General features: G+C 38.9%; 3 protein-coding genes across 4 annotated transcripts in view; 2 read left to right on the top strand and 1 right to left on the bottom strand.

The window, feature by feature from the left end:
• The window catches only part of LOC106642205 (uncharacterized), a gene marked incomplete at its 5' end in the record, with an annotated part of 41,800 nt that extends 36,764 nt beyond the window's left edge, over nucleotides 1–5,036 (bottom strand). Inside the window, one exon of the mRNA XM_089590861.1 lies at nucleotides 4,865–5,036. Coding sequence (XP_089446987.1) covers nucleotides 4,865–5,036 — 172 coding nt within the window. The remainder of the gene's footprint in view (nucleotides 1–4,864) is intronic.
• A 933-nt stretch (nucleotides 5,037–5,969) lies between these two features.
• On the top strand, nucleotides 5,970–11,460 carry LOC106642226 (uncharacterized). The gene is made up of 3 exons (XM_014356930.2): nucleotides 5,970–6,681; nucleotides 7,513–7,956; nucleotides 8,100–11,460. The coding sequence occupies exons 1-3, from the start codon at nucleotides 6,316–6,318 to the stop codon at nucleotides 8,736–8,738; spliced, it is 1,449 nt and encodes a 482-aa protein (XP_014212416.2). The 5' UTR covers nucleotides 5,970–6,315; the 3' UTR covers nucleotides 8,739–11,460.
• Nucleotides 11,461–12,095: 635 nt separating this feature from the next.
• On the top strand, nucleotides 12,096–15,167 carry LOC106642255 (desmosome associated protein-like protein pinnin). Of its 2 annotated transcripts, none has more exons than XM_014356966.2 (6): nucleotides 12,096–12,188; nucleotides 12,258–12,669; nucleotides 12,977–13,211; nucleotides 13,294–13,467; nucleotides 13,581–13,875; nucleotides 13,953–15,167. In XM_014356966.2, the coding sequence occupies exons 2-6, from the start codon at nucleotides 12,521–12,523 to the stop codon at nucleotides 14,576–14,578; spliced, it is 1,479 nt and encodes a 492-aa protein (XP_014212452.2). In that variant the 5' UTR covers nucleotides 12,096–12,188; nucleotides 12,258–12,520; the 3' UTR covers nucleotides 14,579–15,167. The 2 variants fall into 2 exon arrangements, 1 of the variants encoding a protein (XP_014212452.2); XR_016292935.1 differs by lacking the exon at nucleotides 12,096–12,188 and having other exon boundaries at nucleotides 12,231–12,669; nucleotides 13,953–14,661; nucleotides 14,749–15,167.
• Nucleotides 15,168–16,090: the final 923 nt, after the last annotated feature.

Raw genomic sequence — 16,090 nt, 5'->3', positions numbered from 1 at the left:
TAGGTACTTATAACCCCAAGTTACACGAGAGAGAGCCACATTCCTCAGAGGTCATACTTATTCTCAGGTGATGCTTGGAAGTATATGGCTTTCGCAAAGTAATGCCGGGGCTTTTTTCTCTTTTCGGAGCTTGAGGTGGGGCACTTGTCTAAAAATCATACACGTATAATATATATATACAACACACATGTAAGACCGTATTTGATTGTTCGGTTGAAGCATTTAATAAACGGCTGGTACCTAGTATATGTGCTACTGAAACGTAGGAACTGCTCAGTACAGTTTAACACGTGCGTATAGCGAGAGAATCGTGCGTGGAAAAATACCGCCAATGATTGAGACGCAGAATGCCAGAAAGGAAGTCCTTTTGAATATGTATATATATGTACATGTGTGTATGCATGTGTATACTCGGGCAAGGAACTGGAGGAGCGAGAGTCAGGTAAATAAGAAGAAGAATCGTCGGTCTCGCGCGTTCCTTTTTCTACTTACTCCTTTCATACAATCATTAATTTTTAGGTATTCAATTACACCGTCATGAGATGCTTAAACAAATCAAAGTACAATAACTTACAAATCATAAGATTAAAGAGCAAGTAGTGGACAATTGGTACCTCGATATTTGTTCTAAACAAAATTTGAACGCTTTAGGTAATAAAATACACCTGCGCGCGATACATATACAATAACACAACGGGTCAGCACAGAAGCGCGTTGCCGGCACAGTTGTTTCAAATAAAAACATCCAAGAAGACGCTCGTGTTACGTGTTACGTGAGTTTGCGCTATACGTGGAACAAATTAATATATATACACGGCAAAACTATGACTTGTATACCCGATACGCCACGCACGATTGCAACTTACATTATTGATGAGCTGTTTTACGAAAACTTTGTTACGTTGGATATTCCGTGGGATCCAACTTGAGTTTTCCGAACGAACCGATCAATCGAGATGTGCCCAAAAGTTCCCGGCTTATTTAGACCTCTCATGCTCAACTTAGAAAACGAAATTTATCATAAATTGTAACCACTGAATGGCGGTCGTTCAATTTTTTTTACTTTAATTATATTTTTCGTGTAATATCCCATATTGTACCACATACGTATATAATATAATAATACATACTTGTGAGCATTTTCCCGTGTGGTGCAATCGAGGCGAGGATACACGTGCAACCTATGTATCGGTATACGTTATACATAGTCTTATGGACACGAATGACGTACAAATGCATGTGTGCAAGTGTACTTATATACCGTAAGTAAGCTAAGCACGAAATCACACGGAATAGCGTCGCTGAGCGCATGTAGATGCCAACACTCATGCATAATACGTGTATACATCTCCGGGAAATTATTCATTGCGTATCGTGGACAGCTGCTTTGTTCGCACGAGGTTTTATAAGAACGTCTATTGTATATAAGTACATCTACGTATGGATATACGTGTATATAGATACACGTTGTGTATTACGTTTTTGTATGTGTGCGTCGGGATCTCCAAAAAATTGTGTGGAGAAAAGCAAAAGTTCGATGAAGGTTTTTGCGTGACGCTGCTCAAATCGGTTGATGTCTCGTGAGTATATATGGTCGTGTGATCCCAAGTTTGGATTAGTTCATCGCATCAAATGACTCGCCAATTTTTTTTTTTTTTTTTTTTTTTTGGAAGAAAAACATAGATGGTTACGCTAAAAAGAATGAGTAGAGGCATTAAAATCCAAAATTCATTTATTGTATCGTCGACAAAATCTTGACGATTTCATCAATAAACGTTATCTGTCCGAAATTTTCGTCTTTCTTGACACTTCAAACATCACCAGTGTTCAAACTGAAATTTGTCTTTCAACACTTTGAGAAAAACATACTACGAGTATTATTCTCGATTTTTTTCAGTCGTCACACTTTTTTCGTATCTTCATCAAATATTAGCCAGACCAAACGTATTGTATATTTACAAGACTTTTATTTTTTTTTTTTTTTTATTTCGAAGTTATATCACGTAATCTCATTTGACAAAATTCTGTGCCCTTCGCTATCATGATTTTTCTTAGATTTCCACGTGCACATGTAAATGAGTGGGGATACGCATATGCGCAATTAATTGAGTTAATATCGAGCACTGCTTTGTCGACATAATGTCAACGGGCAAGTCTTTTGTACGTGTTCTGTATTATTTGCAAGTAATTTATATAATATGACGTTCCAATTGCTACATTTTCATACAATATTGTTGTACACGTAAACACGCGCAACTATGCAATTGTGCTCACTTATAATAAAAATAATAATAAATATAATGATAGATACATTAATAGTAGGATGTCCGTATGTGAACGCATAAACGTAATAATGATGAAGCTGATGGAAAGTAATAGGTATAGAAAATTATGCTTGGTAGAACTATGGTTACCGAGTGCAATTTCAATTGTGTTAATCGTCGGCTGTAATATAATATGACGATTGAAATGAATGTTTTACAGATGATGAAGGATCAATTATATTGCGCCTACGGTTCTATTTATTCCCTCGTAGTGTGGCACACGCAGCGTATATTACTTACATGTTTAACAAATAAAACAAAAAAAGCAATTTCACAAATATTATAAAGATAAAGAGGAGGGGTTAAAATAGTTGCAAAGAAAGAAAAAGTGCCGTGTGTGGGATATGTTGGTTAATAGGAGGGAAACGAGGGGCAATGATGCTCATGTGTATATCGAGACAATAACAACATCACCAAAGCTCAAGTATAGAAGAGAATATAAAAAAGTCCGCGCGCGTGCGCGACTTAAATACGCAGCAGCAATATTGTATAATAACACTCTTGTGTGAATGTGTAATACGACACAGGTTTGTAAAGTGAATTTTTTTTTTTTTTTTTTTTTTAATTTTTGAATAAACGAGCACAGAGAGAGAGAGAAAAAAAAAGAGAAAGAAATGACATCAGCTACAGGTCAAGGCTGTAACTCTCGATTTTCTAAATTTGCTTCACCATACAGCCTTGTGCTTAACATATATCATGATCTCACGTGTGTTGTTTCTCTCGTCCACGCGGCAGTAGCAACGCAACGATGACTCGTGTTATTTTTTCCTCAAGTATTTTCTTTCTTTCTTTTTTTTCGGGCCAACGTAATTTAAAATATGTACACGCACCGAGTATAATAGTCGCGTTGTTTATTATTCATACATGTATCATATACGAGTAAGTATCAGGTTACGCAAAACTACAATCTCCGACGTGGGGCTCGAGTAAACATGGCGTTACGTAAAATTTATAAAATCAATTTAAGGACAATCGCCAATTAGCATATTACACGCTACAACGAAATTACAACGATAAATTTACGCTTGCGCTATAAAAAATAAAAAAGCAAGCACGTGTACACAATAGTACATATAAGCTGTGTATGCCATTACGAAATCGCGAGGTTATAATATTTATTCGCAAGATTATTATAATTATCGCAATCAGCAGTAAGTTGGACAGGCGAGTGGCGCAGATAAGACATTGGGGAACGCTGAAAAAATCGCTGATAAAGAAATCGGCATTGTAATGCACCATCGTATATCCTAAATATAAACACACGTTGTATATAATTATGTATGGACGGGCAGAGCAGAGCCGATAAGATACAAAACTGCCGAGGGGCCATTCATCATTGCGAACGAGACTCTCTCTCTCTCTCTCTCGTGTTTATTTGCAGATTAAACGAGAGAAAAGTGTTTGGTGGCTGGTGTACATAAACTGTGATGCCTCGGTAAAATCGGACTTATTTTATTAAATATACATATACACACTCCGTAGTACAAGCGATTGACGAACGTGTGTGCAAATACGATGCCTCGAAAAGAACTTGACTCTTGCGTTCGATCCCCATCTGTTTCGTTCGAAGCTGATTGGGGAAAGATATATCCCGTAGGTACGGAGTCGTGTCGATGCACTTACAGATAATAGTGCAGGAGAAAAGCTGGAAAACCTCTCGCGTGGATTGACTAGATTGAATGTCTCCTTCGACGGCGAAACCCAACTGTACGCGTGGGCACCCGGGCTTTTTGGGCTGTTAAATACTGTTAAACTGAAGTGTCCGCTTCTTTTACATGCGTGTGAGATAAATATGCCAATGCTAAGGACAAGCGGGGGGATGGAAGAAGTAATAATAAGGGCTGCAAAAAAATGACTGTTGTATATACATGTTGTAATACAAATGGTGCCGTCTGTCGTTTCGGAGGCATTGTTTATCGCATTTTTGCATCTTGAACAAAAAAAAAAGGGGGGTGTAAGACGCGTGTATGTGCATATGCATGATGCATGTCGCTGTATTTTCTCGGTGACGGCAGAAACGAGACGGAGAGACAAAAGAGCTGGCGAGCGCACGAGGGGCCAATTCTCTTTGGCAAGACTCTTCATCTCGAGGTATATATGTTTGCGTGGAATAGAGGGAGAAAAAAAAAAGACTTGCATTATTCAGAGGGGAAAGTGTGCGAGGTACCTGTATAAATGTGCTTCGTGAATGTGATTTTTCCTAAGTTGGCATTTTTATTTGTGACGGGACAACTCGGTTACGATTATTTTATAGATCTGCATGCGAGGCTTACCACGAAATGTAACTAATATCGTCAGAGGAATCTTAAATTGGGCTGAAGTTCTCGCTATCATAACAGTAGGTATAGTCGTTGGTGTTATCGAACTTCTGCTTGGACTCTACAGTGTGGCAGTGCCCAAGCAACACGGCAGTTATAATTATAGCACCCGGGTATAAAATGCAAATATGGAACAATATAATGATGTAAATGGTGTGAATCATGTAATTTTTATAGGTGCTAAAAGTTACGGTTGTAAATATTAATACTTTGTTCACATACCTCGCGAAGCAGAAGCAAAAGTGTTGTACTTTCGGTTGAGGTGGTTCAAAAAATTTTCCACTGTACCAAAAAAGTGTTCAAGTATTAGAATTTCGGAGTTTGGTGTGATTCGTATCGTTGACAAAACAAAAACAAGGTTTGCCACACATAAAGCTCGTAGTGCGAAATCATGTGATTTCCAGCATCACCCAATTATTCTTCAGGTAGCGTGTAGGTAAGTATCTTATTCGCGGACCGGACAAAAAGCGTTTTTGTCTGTATAGCTTGAAAAAAACCTCATCGCTTAATCGAGATCCAATCATTGTATCCCTCAATAAGGTATATACAACAAGAATCCTATTGTTTAACAGCCTGAAAAATAATAAACCAGTGTCATTGTTTGTTTTACATGAGCATTTCCTTGCACTGGGCTTGCAAAGTTTACCGTCGGCGAATCGAGTCATCACCGAGTTCCTGATGATACTTACCTTCTTGTTATGATCTCGCTTTTCTCTCTTCTCTATACAACAGAGTCCGTTCCCCCCTATTTGGCAACTAAAACTGCGAACGAGTAAAAGAGCGAGAGAACGCTCGATCTCACTATTTACGCTTACTTACGAAATCCCTTTATTTCAAGGGCACTTATTAAATGTCACAATTTTCTTTTCTTTTTTTTTTTTTTTTATTAAAGTAAAAAAAACGATTTAACAACGTTCGACTCGACCCGAAAAAAATCCGTCCGTCCACTCGTACGCGGGTAATTGATAAGTTCATCACGCCCATCAGGAAAATCACTTGAAATTCAATTGCTGTCAGCACACACCGCTCCACAACTTAACGGCTCGATACACGTTTCCCACTAATGAACAGCAATCCGTGGAAAAGCTGCATTAGCGCGCCGAATCGGACAGCAGTTCTATACACGTATATGCAAGCTCTTGTCGGTAGCGAGTAAACATATAGATATACTCTGTCCGTGTGCTTTACATGCATGCACACGGAATCACCGACCGGGCGTCGGAATCAAACTGCCCGAGCCAGAGAGAGACAGCAAAGGAGAGGGGAGGGGAGAGAGAGAGAGCAAGCCTGGGGCCTGGCTGGGGCGCTTGTTTACCGTGCGGCAGCACATGAACCGTAGTCGCGACGCGGAACTCGTTGACGCTGGTCCTACACGCTTCTGCAACTGAAGTAGTACGCTTTCGCTCGCGAGCGGCGCAACATCGTATCGTGTGATAGTAATGAAGCCGATAGAAAGGAGTTAAGTTTGCGCAGGCGCAAGTTCAGCAGCAGGAACACATATATTATATAGCTTGAGCCGCGGTCCAGGAAGGGCCAAGATAACGAAAAGCGCGTGCGCCCGGGCACGTTTACTGGGAGAGCCACCACGACCACTTGCGAGCAGTATTTTGTGTACATGTGAAGCGGCTGTGCGCGAGAGATTGGAAGCGAGTGAGTGGGTGATAGATACCATTATGAGTGCGAGCGCCGTAGCGGCAAGTACTGTGTCGCCGAGCATAGGCGTCATGAACGAGGAGGAGCTGCAGGAGCCGCGCCAGCAGAAGTGCGAGGATCAGCCCAGCCTGGACCTGAGTCGGCCGCAGCGGCAGGAAGAGGAAATGGTATTGGCGGATGAAAACCGGTCGGCCCAGGAGAGCGGGGCCGAAAGCGAGGGGCTCCAGGTTGACGCTCAGCTTAGGGCGATGGCCGTCTCCGCGACGACGCGAACGACTTCGACAACGGGGCCGAGGACTGACGCGGCGGCGCGAACCCCCTCCACGGCCACCTCGACCGGCACGCGCTCTGCCGGGGAGAGCTTCGATGACGTCAACGGCAAAGATGTGAGTACAATATACCTATGTATAAGAAACTATATCCTAAATCCTAATCCTATCCTTCTTGGCTTGGCGTCGTTGCTCCAGAACTTTTTCCGCATTCGCTCGCACGGAGCCGACTTGTGCGGGTGGGTTTATGATCTCGTGTGACTTATATTCTTCGAAACGGTAAAACTTGCATTGTCTAGGTCCTGAATTTCGAATGTTTTTTTTTCCTCCGTTTAATTCTAAAACGTAATTCAATGAATGACTATTGGATCAAAGTTGGTGTGCAATAACTAGCTTTTTTTTTTCTTCATCAATAAAGGTCACTTTAAAAAATATGAAGCTCAAAACTTTCATTGTTTAAATTGTAGCGCGAAGTATGCTTACACTTGTTATTCTCTTTCCGACTGGAAGCATTATTGAGGTGTTGAAGCGCTATTACTTATATACGTACATGCCAATTATCAGTCGGAACAAGAGGGCCATATACGGCAATGAGATTGCCACAACTACAAGCGTTGTCATGACTGCAAGCTTGTAATACTAATAGCGATCTTTGAAAAATCGATGCACCTAAAGTCCCTCAACGTGATTGACCCTTGTAAGATTCGAGATTCAGCTTTTTGAAGTTTAAGACGTGAAAACGCGTCACGGTGTTAATTCTCCTGATGTCGAAACGTAACTTCTACCCAATTTTGTAATTAAATTAATTAATTGGTTTGGAAAATTTTTTCATAATCTTAGAACTCGCGGGAAAATAGGGTATTTTTTAAACTCGTTCCATAGCTCATAATAATAACGATAATCATTAATTTTGACGAGTAACGTACAACTGCAACAATTGTATTTTAGCGATTGAAGCCATTCATCAGGACATGTCAAAGATTCGAGAGCGGCAGCGGCAGCGGCGACCAAGACGGCATGGTCTCGATGGAAGACGGCGTAGACGTAGCGGCGAAGAAGCGCAAGACCAGACGCGGTAAGCCGAAGCACCGCAAGCTCAAACCCTACTCGAAGCAGCAGCCGTCGTTCCAGCAACGCTTGCGAGGTCGGGCCTCGAGTCGCCCAAACAAGGCCGGACGTAATCCACCCGCACCGTACAACACGACGCAATTCCTCATGGACGATCACAACGACTTGCCCGAGCTGGACGAGAAGATCGCAGGTGCTGTTCCCGTCTCCTCCAACTCGACCGATTTCGTCAGCTCCAGCAAGCCTGTTGCCCGCGGGCGCTGTCCCAGTTTTTCCATGGACAGTGACGACGATGATCATTTTTATTCATCCCCCGCAGATGAGGTAATTTCATTATTTTGATCATTTTTTTTTTTTTTATAAATTATACATCACTTTACGATTTTTTCCATCAAACTCAAATAAATCTTTAAAATAAAAAATTTGACTTGATGATAATTTTTTTCTTTTTTTTTTTTTCTCCCAAGGAGGAATTTCTTTCCAAGGAGTTCTGTAACGTCTACGAGGAGACACACGCCGAGAGGTTGAGTCAGCTTAGTAAGAGTGCGCTCATCGCCGAGTACATTCAGCTGGAAGCCAAGATAGACGGCCTGACCAAGCGGCTGCGTGCCAAGAACAGCGCCTGCAACGCAGCGGCTGCTTTCCATCAGCAGCTGGCAGTAACATTGATAGCTGCAGCTGCAACGGCATCGGATCCGAACGAACCTCGGGACGCGGAACTAGCGAAGAAGCTTAAGGCCCTTCAGCAGCGCGTCGATGAGCTCCAGCAGCAGAATGAACAGCTCCGCCGGGAGAACGAGCAATTGCGCCAACGCCACGGCAGCCCGATGTCCAGTGTCGACAGTGAGAGCGATAGCTCGTGCCAGAGTCACGCTTGCTCAGATTGCAGCAACCATAAGACAACGAGCCCAGGTTCCTCGCCTGTACCTGCGTCTTATGCGTGTCGCGAAAAAAGCAGTCGGCGCAAGAGCAGTTCGGTATCGAGTGTCGCCAGCGAGACCGACAGCGACAGCACTGACAACTCATGCCCGGGCGCAGTTAGTCCCAAGAGCGCAGCTACGACGTCCAGTAACAGCGCGACCACCCCAACGACGGCGACGACGTAGGCCAACGGAGCTGCCGAGGCGTACAACGGACACGCGACCAGTTGCGAAATTGTCGGCCTGCCCACTTAAAAACACACCACTTTTCTTTTTCTTTTTTTTTTCTGTTCCCTTTCCTTCATTTGAAGGTTTGATACCGCAAGCGTATTCTTCAAATGTATATGTACATACACGGTTCGTTGAATACAGTCCGCCCTCGTCAACGATCAAAAGACGACCGGTCTCTCATTTTTTTTTTTTTTTTTACTTTCACGCGTTCGGTAGAGCGCGAGTTATAAGTATTTTTGCCAATCAAGGTGATTAAACGGAATGAGCAACTCGCGGCGATGGATTTTCGCGAGGAAATGAAAGAAATCGAAATCAAAATTTTTTTTTTTTGTTTACTTGTTTACTATGTGCATTTTATATTGTACAATTAGATATAAAAGTAAACGGATCTCTTAATCCATTTGCGTGGATATTTGTTCACGAGAGCGAATGGCGACGACTGTATCGGCACGTAGGGAACCTCAGCTATCGAGAAAGCTGGTCGATTGATGATAATAAATGGAGCTGCAGGAAAAGTAGAAAGCACGGGATGCTTTGTCACCTTTGATTCTCCGCTTCTCGTCTGTTTCGCCAAGACTGTCATTCATTTATTGTACATATAAACGACATATTATAAGCCAATGCAAACTGAAGAGGGACGTACTGTATACGCAGCGCGTGTCATGAACTCACTCACATACAAAGGCATAATCACGTTATTAGAGACGATCGCTCAAAATGGATGTAATCCTCATTTATTTCTGCCGACGCGCGAGCGCTGTTCATGCATAAAGTATAAGCGCAAAACCACATTCGTTTCATACGTTCGTAATATTATTACGTTCTCGTCCCGCAAAAATACGCGAGACCTCGCTTGGATCATGTACATCTGAACATCGCGTAATTTATGCATTCGCCTTATTCATTTTAATGCATACTGCCATCCTAAAAAAGATCCATCTTTTGCAATACTTTAATAATTAAAGTATTGAATTGTATTTATTTAAATTTTATTTTTTTTTTTTTTTTATGATTTGAAAAATTTTAAACCGTTTATTCGTTTTACTCCACTATTAATCAGTTAGACATTTCTAAGCACCTAACTTATAAAAGTTGAATAATGCACAAACAAATGAAAAATGCGGAGGCTTGCAGACCATCAACTAACGCAAGTGTATACACGGGTCCATGCAGTTATGAATCCTTTTTGGAAAGCATCTCTCATGTTGTATCAAAACGTGAAAAGTATGTACTATTGTTTTATACCTAGAATTGCATCTACGCCTTGCAACCGTGGCCTAAATTGATGCAGCAATGCACTTTTCAACATATTACGTGTTGTCAACGAAACTGTTTTTAACGAAATTATTTTGGGAGTTTATTGTTTTATTTCACATCTATATAACTGGTTTAATACAATTCAGTTCTATAGTGATGCATTTAGAGTTTACCAACGTCACAAAGTTTACTTTACATTAACTTTGGTAGCAATCTAGTGATTTATACATTTCAACGACAGTGACTTAAACTCCATCATAAAAAATCGAGCGATTCAATGATGATATCATATGCTGTGCAGATTTTGGTTGGGTCTTTCAGCTGCAAAATAAATTTTACGCATAAAAACCTAGTACATATTTATAACGTTTTTATACCTTGCGAAATATTAATCTAGAAAAGGGTTCATGGAGTTGAACAAAAAAAAAAAAAAAAAAACAGTTTTTTAAAATGCCATTTTTCAGGCGCAACGAATAAAATAAACGTGAATAAAGTATTACTGTCGCGGTAAATGACAATGTGATTTTAATATATTCTAATGTTTAAGGACGCATTGTACAATTGTATAGACTAGATTAAGACTAGATGTTAGTTTATGGTCTGAGATATTACTACATAATGGGGCGCGCCTTACTCTTTACTTTCGGTATGAAATATCGTTAAAGCCAAAGGATATTTCTCCTCTCTGTGTAAAATATGATTACGTCAAAAAGCCTATACATGTATATCTTATTCTTATGTTTTACCTCTCATGATAAATTTAATAATCTCGCTGTATTATTTTTATTGCGCCCTAGACCTTTTCAAGCTAAAGTCGATGCAAGTTTATGCTCGTCAATTGCACGTGTTCTGAATCTTGACTTTTCTAGATTTTTCATGACAATAAATAGTTGTACATTAAAACAGTTTAACACTGGAAGAATGAATTTTCAATCAATTTCACATGAAATGTGCTATGAGATGAAATGGACTTTTGGTGATAATGAAAGCATAACGTGAAGTTATTGTATAAGTCTGCATCAACTTTAGGATTCTATCGAAATTTTTATGTATCATTTATCATAGTATTCAAGCTTACTGTTACATGCTATCGTGCTGGGGGATTCAAGCAAGTCTTCCTCTAGCTGTTTAATCACATTTATTCGCCATTTTTATGTATTTTATGTATTATAAATTTTTAAAACAAGATTATCAATAATTGAAAGAAAAAGCTACTCGAATTTTTTTTTTTTTTTTTTCAATGTTTTTATAAAATACAAGAAAGTCCGTAAAAAGTAAAACCATAATTATACCTCCTAGTATACGTTCAGCGCTTTACAACGTTGGACTTCTTCGCTGTGATAAAACATGTGTGCTTATAAGTAATTATTATGGAGACTAAAAAATATCAAATAAAAAGATATTAGTTGAGTAAGATTTACTTAATCGTATCTTCACTTCAAAATATCCTTCCTGATTCAAACCACTAATCCCGCCACCTACAGTTGAAAAAAATGAAATTTGTTGGAAAGTAGAGTTTCAGCCTTGCCAAGTGACAATTGGTAACCATCACTTGGTATTGTATCAGTATTTATATTATCCACAATTATCTAACTGACCATAATGAAATGAAATAATCGTAAAAAAAATTTTCTCGATGAATTGTATGTACATTTTTTTACTTTTTTAGTACAATAGTATTTAAAAAATTGATCATATTTGGTAAGTAAGTATAAAACTATTAAGAAACTTCCTTATACTTATTTAGAAGAAAAGTTAAATATACCACGTTATGCCTCGCGGTAGGGCTTATGCATTTAAAGGTATTGTCTTATCTCGGCTATTATAATACCAACTTTTGTGTGTACTACATATTTTTCTCATCTGTCTCAACTCCCAACATTAATTTTTGATTACGAAATCAGAAAGTGTGTACTTTACCTATTTGTCTTATCACGTGTACATTGTAGATTGTAAAATACAAGTTGTATTGTTTATAGCTCGTACACCACATGTAGGTATTATATACACCTGGTAGGTATAAGCAAAATAAGCGGCCCAAGCGTGTCGCAGCCGTCGCGGGTCGTCGCGGGATAATACTGTAGTCAATTGTAGTGTAGATTGTACATATACTCATATACATTCACACCGAGATATACGAAATACTGCGTAAGTGTAAACTGCAATTGTAGTAACAATTACAAATATCACAATAGCTCAATCTAATTGGAAAACTAGGTGTTGGTCGCCGGGTGTGACGTGATGACGCTGATAATGAGTCTGATTGGCTTGAGTACATAAGCATAGGTACTTATCAAACGCTAGCACGACAGACAATAAACCGAAAGCTGTAAGTGCTGTAACTCCTGCTCGTGACCTGCAGCCAGACAATTGGAGCCTATATACTTACTCCAGGATTGAATCCATGGGGATATAGGAGAAGAGCTTTGTCAAAGTTACAGGGGAAAACATTATCAAAACAGACACAGTGAGACTCAGTCATGAGGGAGCTCTGGGGTGCCGAGAAGCTTGAAGCGGAGCTTGAAGCCGCCAAGGACGGCCTGCGTGGTCTCGAGAAAAATATCCGGAAGATCCTCGGCAGAGATGTACCTGACGGGGAGAACGGCGCTGTAGCCCCTGTCCAAAATAGGTGGGCACTAATGCTTTTTTTTACGCTTCTCTTGTTCTTTCCGTTTCCCATTACATCAGTGTAACTGTGTGGAACATAACCTATCGTCCTGGTGGCAATTATTGGGTCATGCATGTGCAGTCAAGTCACAAGATTTGCAATGTTTAATTTTTAGAGCTGCTTGTTAACAATTTTTTTTTTTTTTTTTTTTTTTTTTTCATTTACATGCAACATTATAGTACTGATTTTTCACAGTGACTTGTTTTATCAATGTTATTCATTACAATTTCTTTCCAAGCAAATTTCACTGAATAATCTATTTGCTTAGAGGTGCTCAAAAGAGGCCTATGCAAGATGACGTTAGAGGACGCAGATCAGGAACTGATTTCCCAAATAATGGTTTTGGGCCTAAAAGAAGGTGGCAACAAGGCAGTAACAATGTCAACACTAACAATAACAATAACAACAACAATAATCCTGAACCAAAAACTGTATTCAGTCGATTGAGTGCAAGGGCTCCTGCTGCTGATGACAGTGACAATGAAGATGACAATGCTTTTAAGGTACTTTGACTTTTTTTTCAAATCATACCTCATTATAGATTGATTTATTCAGTACTTACATTGCTTATCCCGTGTTTTGTAGCCGGCAGTATCTTCTAGAGTTATAGCAACACCTCGAGAAATACCATCCAGGCAAGACGTTATACGCAGAGAAAGCACAGATGAAAGGAGTAAACAGAGAAACAGACGCATGTTTGGTGCTCTCTTGGGTACCCTTCAAAAATTCCGTCAGGAAGAAACAAAACTAAAAGCAAAGGTTACTTACTGCTCTCTTAAAAATATGTTTATAATTATTTCATGCAATAGATAAGGTACTTCAAAAAATTGCGTACCAACAGTGATGAATATGCGTCTATTGTTAAATTTCAGGAAGATAAAAAGGCAGAGGTTGAAGCAAGAGTGGAAGAAGCAAAGAGAAGAGAGAAGGAGGAACTGAAACGAGAGCGACAACAGTTGTTTTTAAGTAGGAAACAGCAGCTAGCACAAGTTAAGGCTCTTGAAATAAAATTAGCACGAAGTAAGCAGTATCAAGATTGGCGTAGCTCACAGATTCCTCTCCTAAATTTTATCAAAACAAAAACTCAACCATCGATCTATTACTTGCCTAAACGAAGTACACCTCAAACTGACACATTGTTACAGGAATCTTCAAATGAACTTAAAGGTATTTTTATTTTCTCGTGAATATACATTTAATCAGCTTCAAAAAAACTAATGCATAAACTGAAACTTATTTTACAGCTGAAATCGATAGGAGAGAGAGAGAATTAGTGGATGAACTTGAAATGATCCAATCTCAAGCTGGAAGTCACAGAAATTCACATAACAAATCTAATGAAAACTTTGACCATTCGATGGAAGAACCTGAAGAAGAAAATCGTGACCCTAATCCGGAAAAAAATGGAGATGTCAGAATGACAGATACAGATAGTCAAACAAAAAAAAGAAGTTCCAAGTTTAAAGAGCAAGATAAACATGACGATAAAGTTGAAGACAAGGAAGTAGATAGATATGAACACACAGAAGACAGAGAAGAAGATGATGATGAGGATAAAGAAGAGAGTAAAGAAGAAGATACAACAGAAAGTATAGCCCTAAGTAAAGTAGTGATTAAAAAAGAAAAAGAAGAGGACAGTATGGGAAAAAAACGAGAAGAAAAGAAAGACGACAGTAAGGAAGAAGAAAAAGAAGATGCTTGTGACGATAGTAAAGAAAAAGAGGAAGATGATAAAGACAGTAGCAAAGGTGAAAGTAAGGATGATAGTCCAGTTGACAATGAAGAAACTACTCAATTGGAGAGAGATGAAAGTAGTATTTCAATACTGCAAGAAGAGCAAGACGAGAAGATGGATGAGAGTACAGATTAACGTTGGTCTTAATTTTGTACATGAGTGTATTATCATGATGTGTGAAAATTTTGGAACAAAAGCGAAGTGTATGAACTTGTAACGTATGTATACTTTGCGTGATTGTGGTTTTCATTGATAATGGCAAAGCTGTAATATTTTAAGTTTTTTTTTTTTTTTTTCAATTTCAGAGTACAATGATCTTTTACATTCGTGACATATCTGGATTCATAGTTTTTTATTTGAAAATCAAATTAACTAGTTCACTCAAAAAATCCAGTTATCTTGACACGTTTCGTATTCAATTTTGCAGAAAAAAAACTCTCTAACCACGAGTAAGTAATTTTTACCGTGTCAGGGACTAGTTTGTATCTTTAGCAATAAGGACCTTAAAAACGCATAAATGTATGTACGTTGTTGTAATTGAGTTTTTGCCGTACCTTGGCATAACTCGCATCGTTTGTGTGCACTGCAACTCACCTGTATAGTGGGGTAAAATCAACTATTGTAAAATAATTATCGTGAATTTTAGCATAATTAAAAATTATATCACAAAAAGTCGCCTGTAAATAACGTATGCTTTCATCCTATTGAAATATAAAGATAAAACAAGTACTGTAACAAAAAAAAAAAAAGCTGAATATTTCATTTATGTAATCGAAAAGAAAAAAAATCTCACCTCATTGAAATCCAAGTCAACGTGAAACTTTTTATCTTATCAGATTGCAGCAGTATAGCAAAGAAAACTTGTACATAGACTGTGTGTTTAATATGTATATGTAGCGTGCCACGGAGCGGTGGGAGGAAGGCGAGGCCGCCTGGCGCCATGAACTTCGCGAGCCATTAAGTCGCTTCGCCATATTATGTGGCCAGCCGCGAGGAGAGGAGAAAGAAAAGAGAACGTATATGACTTGCATAAAAGTAGAGCTGTGCACTCGGCTGCTGGTTTTTATTTTTTTATTTTTATATAAGTATATGCATCATCGGACATGTGTTTCTATTTTATACCATTATAATATCTTGTTCGCTTACATACATGCACAAAGAGTCCAAGAACTGCGAATGAATTTTATCATCATCGTTTATTTGTCCGCCCATTTTTTGAAATTAAGGAGGAATTGCAATTTGGATGAGAAAAATTGGAGTCCGATATAGAGTTAGCAAAGTTAGATAAAAAGGTTAACGAATATAAATATCGCGAGTGCGCTTTGCGCCATCTTCGTACATGATATGTATATGGGTTGTTACACAAAATCTATGTTATATTTCATGTACCAAGCCATTTAAAACATTGCTTCGAGTTACGTCTTTTTTCTTAATGTTTTTTTTTTTTTTTTTTTTTTTTTTTTTCAAAAACGTGTTTTAATATGGAAACACAATAATTGAATTGCGTTAGCTTGAGGCGAGAAAAACTAGTAACCAGTCACTTCGGACGCTCTATACGCATGAGTAGCCAAAGTCATTGATGTGAAAGCAATCTTGTATAATTTTGTTCTTTGAAAAGTAATCGAAAAAAGAATAAGTAGTGAATTA

This window comes from Copidosoma floridanum, unplaced genomic scaffold (assembly GCF_036245765.1).
Source record: "Copidosoma floridanum isolate Cflo_tuat_1 unplaced genomic scaffold, Cflo_Japanese_pri ptg000013l, whole genome shotgun sequence".
Taxonomy (NCBI): Eukaryota; Metazoa; Arthropoda; class Insecta; order Hymenoptera; family Encyrtidae; genus Copidosoma; species Copidosoma floridanum.
The sequence above is the reverse complement of the archived record's forward strand: the minus strand, read 5'-3'. Positions and strand labels throughout refer to the sequence as shown.

Bases quoted from the DNA above. Each gene is read 5' to 3' on its own strand.
- LOC106642226 (XM_014356930.2), top strand. From the start codon at position 6,316: ATGAGTGCGAGCGCCGTAGCGGCAAGTACTGTGTCGCCGAGCATAGGC. The intron at 6,682-7,512 runs GTGAGTACAATA...ATTGTATTTTAG, and splicing joins ATGACGTCAACGGCAAAGAT to CGATTGAAGCCATTCATCAG. The intron at 7,957-8,099 runs GTAATTTCATTA...TTTTCTCCCAAG, and splicing joins ATTCATCCCCCGCAGATGAG to GAGGAATTTCTTTCCAAGGA.
- LOC106642255 (XM_014356966.2), top strand. From the start codon at position 12,521: ATGAGGGAGCTCTGGGGTGCCGAGAAGCTTGAAGCGGAGCTTGAAGCC. The intron at 12,670-12,976 runs GTGGGCACTAAT...CTATTTGCTTAG, and splicing joins GTAGCCCCTGTCCAAAATAG to AGGTGCTCAAAAGAGGCCTA. The intron at 13,876-13,952 runs GTATTTTTATTT...CTTATTTTACAG, and splicing joins ATCTTCAAATGAACTTAAAG to CTGAAATCGATAGGAGAGAG.